At 52.2% G+C, this 6,706-nt stretch overlaps 1 protein-coding gene across 2 annotated transcripts in view; it reads right to left on the bottom strand.

The window, feature by feature from the left end:
- QSOX1 (quiescin sulfhydryl oxidase 1) overlaps positions 1-4,247 on the bottom strand; it is a 42,440-nt gene extending 38,193 nt beyond the window's left edge. For both annotated transcript variants that reach the window (XM_008063366.2, XM_008063365.2), the window contains exon 1: positions 3,880-4,247. In XM_008063366.2, coding sequence (XP_008061557.1) covers positions 3,880-4,141 — 262 coding nt within the window. In that variant the 5' untranslated portion in view covers positions 4,142-4,247. The remainder of the gene's footprint in view (positions 1-3,879) is intronic.
- Positions 4,248-6,706: the final 2,459 nt, after the last annotated feature.

Genomic DNA, 6,706 nt, shown 5'->3' with positions numbered 1-6,706 from the left:
CCTCAGTCACCCAGACTGGAGTGCAGTGGCTGCTCCTGGCCACCGCAGCCTCGACCTGCTGGGCTCCGGCGATCCTTCCGCCTCAGACTTCCAAGTAGCCGGAATCACAGGCATGCACTACCATGCCCGGCTGATTTTTTTGATTTATTGTAGAGGTGAGGTCTCGCTGCCCAGGCGGGTCTCAAACCCGCGGGCTCAGGCAATCCACTCACCTCAGCCTCCCAAAGGCGTGGGATTACAGGCTGAGCCACCGAGCCCGGCTAAAAATTTTTTTTCTAAAGATGAGGACTTGCTATGTTGCCCAGGATGATCTCGAGCTTCTAAGCTAATGCAATCCTCCTGCCTCAGCCTCCCTAAGTGCTAGGATTACAGGTGTGAGTCACTGTGCCTGGCCAGAACTCTTAACAAGAAAAGTAGCTTGCAGCCTCTGAGTGTGAAGCAAGCCTAGATTTCCATTGAGGCAGAGGCATAGGTTTACACAAACTACCAAGGGCCAGTCAGGTTTAGTAGTCTAGTGACTCTGCCTGTCCTCAGCTCTGGATACCCCATCCATGTCTCCAGGAGTCCTCCTGACACAGATTTAGTATATATCATGACCAGCTAGTAAGCACTATGCAATAACATCTCTTCCTTCCTCCTCCTTGATGGCTTCTGGGCAGTGAGGTCATGGGATGGACAAAATGCTTTCCCTACCCCTCACACCTGGCTGACACTCCTTGTCTGAGTCAAGAGGAGCTACAGCACCAGCAGAAGGTTCTACACTCACATCCTCATTTAGAGTCTGGGAGGCTCAGGACATCAGCCATCATGAGTGTTCAGTGGGCTCCTGCTGTGTACTGGGCTCTGTGCTAGGCATCACAGGTACAGTAGGAGATGTGGTTGTGCCCTCAAAGAGAAGGGAGGCAAAACCAACACTGCTCACTCTCGCCCAAACACACATGCCTCACAAATCTCATCTACATGGCTGGGCACATGCTAGAGTATCCCTCCTCCTTTGCCCACTTCTCTACCTGCCCAGGCTCTGGAGAGCCAGTAACCTCCTCCAGCATCTGTGAAAACGTTCATCAAGTTACTTATCTGTTTTAAAAAAAAGAAAAAGAAAAAAGACAATATCCATAGCTCACGTATTTTCTCAGGTAAGATTACACATGGTAATGGCCTGGCTGGCTTCACATAAATGTGTAATGAAGAACTGCTTGAATGAAGGCCGAAGTGACAGGACTATCCTCTGTGACTTTCCCCTTCCCTCAATTCCCACAACAAGAAATGGCTGGACCCCTCTTTTGGCGCTTTTCAAACACAGCTTCTTACTGCTGCCAATTTTCCTTCTGTGTAGAGCTCTTTTCTCCCACTGCAATGCAAACAATGCTTTGTCACTCTACAAATATTTGCTGATTGATTAGCTGGTGAATAGCAATGAAGGTCTAAATTGGACAAGAGCGATTTCCCAAACACAGGGTGGGACACTAGGAGTGCTCTGGAATAGAAAGGGGCCAGCCAGGTCCTCAGAAACAAGTGCTCTGCCCCGGGCTACTGCCCAGTCACTGAAGCAATGAGCCCTGTCCAGTCAGATGGAATGCCTGAAGCCAGCTGGGCACGGTTGCTAAATTCTCTCGCCCCAAAACCTTCCACACTCTCTTGTTCCTGCCACAAGACAAATGCCCTACCAGCCGGGGTCATGTCATATCCTGGCACAGCCCAGGGGGGATGACAGCAGCCCTCTGCAGGCCCACCTTTCTCAAGGAATCTCACCACACAGAGATGAGGCAAGACCAGCCCTTAGCAGGGCCTCACCAGGAAACAGCCCTTTGGGCTAGAGTGGGAAGCATTCATCACCGCAGATGGACACCAGATTCCTCCAAGGCCCCCCTACACGAGCTAGCGTAGGGGACTGACTCACACCAACTGCCCACGAGCCACCTCCAACTTCCACCTGGATCTCCCACCTCGTGACCCTGGTTCACTTCCACAGACTCTCTCACACTCCCACTTTCCTCTCAGAGGTTAAATTTGAATTTTGCTTTCTTTTTTAGGGAAAGACTACAGGCACTGGGGAAGCCCTATCAGAAGCAGCAATCCTCTTCCAGGACAGGCTGGGTCAGTATACAGATATGCAATTCATAGGAGATCTTGGGGTTGCAAGAGGCCAAACACATGAATCAGCTGGAAGCTAATCCTTCCCTCCAGCATTCTCAAGAAGAATCTTCTAGAATGAGTTCATCTGCAGCCATTAAAGACCTCCCACAGCCTCAAAGTGGAAAGTGACCAGGGCATTTTTATGATGTTTATGCCCACAATGTCCCCTGAGATTATCTCTCCTTACATGTTCCAACTCCATGGCCCATGCTGTTCCTCCCTCCTGCCCTGACCAGATGTGTTGACAACACTGAAGAGCTGTGAACGGCTGCTTAGAGGGGTGCATCTGGGTAATGGGATCAGAGAGGCATGTGGACAAGTGTAAATTGGAGGTAAAAGAGTTTATACATTTTGTTTTACAATAATTTTCTAGGACCCTATGGCTATAAGACATCCACACCCTTCCATCTATCCACTTCAGGAACCACCCAGCAAGCTGTGCAAGAAAAGAGGTAGGCTGAGTTTGAAAACCTATGTCTATAGATGTAGTATTCTACCCGAATAGTTGAGTTTATCAAGAAACACCAACCGCACAGAAGGGGAACAACGATTCCAGTTCTCCTTTCTCTAGAAAGAGGCGAATTTCCTAAGATGCCCACAGATGTCATTCAATGACCAGCCCAGGGCAGGAATCTTGGCTAGCGCCTAGCACCATAATCAGTAAGTAGCTCTGTTCAGAGGCAGCAAATCAGAAACAAATCACTATCACTATGCCACTCCTGCCCTCCAAATACCCATTACCTGGGCTAGGTGGATGTGTGACATTACAGAAATCTTTAAGTTGTGGAAAGGAAACTATTAGATAATGCATGTCCAGTACATATGCAGTAAGGTGTCTGACATATAGGTGCCCAGTAAATATTCATTATCATTATCATATTTCCTCAAGTCTAAGTCTTACCTTTTAAACAATGTTAGCATGTCTGTAATAGGGCACACACTCTCTAGACTTTTAGAGGTTTTCTTATTTCTCGGTCCCTCAGGCTGTCACAAAATGGTTTGTCTCACAATTGTTGGTGTCCTGGAACCAAGGAATAGTGGCCTCAGTGCCCAAGCCAGTGAATGGAAACATGAACCACGGGCCAGACACACACCAGAGGCCTCTGGGTTCATGGGGTTAAAATATTAGGGTCCAGAGGGGAAAAGAGAGAAGGATGTGGCCCAGAAGCTAAGGAACTGGAGGCTGGAGGTCAGGAGAGGCCTGGGCGGGAGACAGGAAAACCGCCAGGTGAGGGTACCCACACCAAAGACAAAGATGAGAGAGGAAGTCTATGTGCCAACCGGTCAATCAGCCGAGGGGGTGGAGAAAAGAGGTGGGGGCGGCAAAATGAATGTCAGTTCCCTTTACTCCCCAGCACTGACCCACAGCAGGTAGGAAACCTGGCAGGAAGGCGACACGGGTTCCTTTGGCAAGAGGAAAGGGCTTGCCACAGACTGGGCTAGAGGAAGTCATAAGGTGTCAGCGGAGCGGGTGGAGGAACAAAGGAGACCCCCTCGCACGGACGGGGCAGTAACCTGGCAGAGGACGAACAGGGCGAGCAGAGCAGGTCTGGGGGCCCAGGCCGCGGAGCGGGGAGGGAAGCTCGGGAGGCGAGCCAAGAGGAAAAAGACGGGGCGGGGGTCAAAAACGGAGTTCAGAAACGTGAAAGTGGGGGGTGTGGGATGGACAGAGAGGAGGAGGTGGGCGGGGGTGATGTGAAGAGGGACGGGCTCCCGGACGGGCCAGCCGCCCTGGCTTCTCACCCTTGACGTCCTTGGCCAGCGCCTTCCAAATCGGGGCGAAGGCGATGCAGTGGCCGCACCAGGAGGCGAAGAACTCCACCGCCCAGGCGCTGCGGGAGCCCAGCACCGCGTGGCGCACCGAGTCCGCCCGAAGCAGCGTCAGCGGGTCGGAGGGCGAGTAGAGCGCCGAGCGCGGGGCCGCGCCAGCGCCGGGCACAGCCAGCAGCAGCAGCAGCAGCAGCAGCGACGGCGGCGGCCCACAACCGCGGCCGCACCTCCTCATCCTCGGCGGCTGCGCCCAGCACTGCTCTCAAGTTTCGGATGAACCGGGCCGAAGCTGCGCCTCGGCACCGCCTGCCTCCGCCCGCGGGGAGGAGCCCCGTGGCCCCGCCCCCAGGCCCCGCCCAGAGTCCCGCCTCCGTCTCTGGCCCCGCCCCCGTCGACAGCTCCGGGATCCCCTAGTGGGCGGGGTCCGGAGTTTGGGCGCCGGAGGTGGGCTCGGGCGGTGAGCGACCCTTTCGCGGTCCGCCGCAGCCTCGGTGGTGGGCGAGCCCAGTTCCCGCCTCAGGCTCCAGGAGGCGGAGAACGCAGCCTGGTCCCTGGAACTCCGTCCTCAAACGAAAGAAGTGGGGGGCCCGCCGAGCAGAGGCTCGCTACAGATCACCGTCGCTAAGGGGCCCTGGAGGTCGTTTGGTCTCTCGCGGCCCCCGTATCCAACGGAAGTGGGGTCCGTTGGACTAGACGACACTGGTGTATGCTGGCCCGGAAGAGTTCCGGGAAGCCGCCAGGCAATAAGACGTTGGGAGTTAGGAGTAGGTGGGAGCGCAGAGGGGCGTGTAAGAGGACGGTCTGTGAGTCCGTGACCGCCAGGGCCCCACTGGGATCAGCGCACCCTCCGCTGCTGAGGCCTGTGGCCATCCAAAGGGAACGTGCGTCGAGGGCGTCCTCGTCACGGATAAGCGCCTTCTCCTGGGCTGGGCCGGGTTGCCGTGGCCATCGCCGCGGAAATCAGTGTTTCCTCAGCACCCGCGTCTGGCCGCCCGCATAGTGTTGTTAGGGAGATTCCTTCCGTGGGGCTCCCCACAACCCAGCTCCCTCGCTTCTGTCTCTTCAGCCTACTCGGAGGCGTCTCTACTCGCTCAGTGTCCCTCTCACAGGCAACCCGATCCGCTGATCTTGTGCATGGGTATTGAGGCGTTCAACGGATTTTCCCTGGTCACTTTCTGTAGCTCCATTGTTTTGAGGGAGTTATATAAAAGGAGAAGGTTTTCCTTAGAGGATTGTCTCAAGTGACCTTTTTTTATTTGTCTGCTGGATTAGCCAACCTCTCCTGTAAGCCATGAGACTGGATTTGTCATTCCTGTGTTCAGAATTTACTGAGTGGTGTCCTGCTAGGCACTGCTGTAGGTACCAAGAATAAGGTAGTAAACAAAATAGAGACTCTAGGGACATGGAGCTTACGATCTAGTGGGGATGAAGAGGTGATGCCTAAGTACGTGTAGATCAGATGGTGACGAATGTTGTGAAGAAGTATAGAATGGAGTAAGAAGAAGGATGGAGGAGGTGGTAGGTTAGACAGGGTGGTCAGGAATGGGCCTACCCATGATATTTGAAGGGGCTGAGTCTGTCTACAAATCGAGGCTGCGTATCATGTCTACATATTTTAAAACTATAAACCAGATTGAACTATTATGTGAAACTCCTGTCTTTTCATCTTGACGTGTGTGCCTTCACAATAATCTGGAAGGCCAAATTTAAGTTTAGACTTCTTGGACTCTCCTGAGATATGCATTGAAATGCAGTGACTTGGGGCTGCCTGGTTCTTGGCCCTCAGCTTTCTTTCTTCTCTTGTGGCAATCTGGAATAAGAGCATTTCAGGGAGAGGTCTGGAGGTTGGAGTTTGCTTCCTTCATTTGTTTGTGTTCTCTCTGCCTAAAGTCTTAAACTGCTTAAAGAAATTGTAACATCCAGTTGGAATGTTAGTGCCTCTCCAGCTCTCCCTCATGCCCTCCACTCAGCCAATTCCAGACTCAGTCCCTGTATAGCTTCTGCTGTCCCACTCTCCTCACTGGCACCAGAGTAGATGGTCCCCTAGTAACCTTGAATTCCAGGGCTTGGAAATACTCCAGGTGCCAGTAAGTTTTGGTAACTTCAGATATCTTTATTGTTAAATAGTGTTGTAGTTATCTTCCCCACGGGCCTAGAAATTAAGAAGACAACATCTGCTGAACTTGCTGGAGTGGCTGGGAAAGACACCCCAGATAGAAGCACACAAAGATTTTCTTGTTTATGTATCTGTTTCAGAGCATCAGAAGTAGAAAGGAATACAAACTATTAGAATGGAAAGTTTCTTGGCCGTGGGGCCAAGACCAAAGAAGTTTAGGACTGAGAGTTGTAAAGTCTGGGGTTTCTATTCTTCATCAGAAAAGGAATTTTCAACTTTTTAAAGACTTGGAAGCCTTTGTTCCAACAATTTTTTTTTTTTTTTTTTTGAGTAGAGTCTCACTCTGTTGCCTAGGCTGGAGTGCAGTGGCATGATCATGGCTCACCACAGCATCAACCTCCTGGGCTTAGGTGACTCTTCTGCTTCAGCCTCCTGAGTAGCTGGGACCACAGGTGTGTACCACTATGCCCAGCTAATTTTTCAATTTTGTAGAGATGAGGTCTCACTATGCTGCCCAGGCTGATCTTGAACTCCTGGCCTCAAGTGATCCTTCTGCTTTTGGAATTACAGGTGTGAGCCACTGCATCCAGCCTCAAACAGTCTTGAAAGGAAGCTTAAACAGATAAGGGCGAGCCGGGCTTGGTGGCTCAGTCTGTAATCCCGCGCCTTTGAGAGGCTGAGGTG

The sequence above is a fragment of the Carlito syrichta genome, unplaced genomic scaffold (assembly GCF_000164805.1).
Source record: "Carlito syrichta isolate Samal-C Ts95f unplaced genomic scaffold, Tarsius_syrichta-2.0.1 Scaffold306782, whole genome shotgun sequence".
NCBI classification, from domain to species: domain Eukaryota; kingdom Metazoa; phylum Chordata; class Mammalia; order Primates; family Tarsiidae; genus Carlito; species Carlito syrichta.
This window is presented reverse-complemented; position numbering and strand designations above follow the sequence as displayed.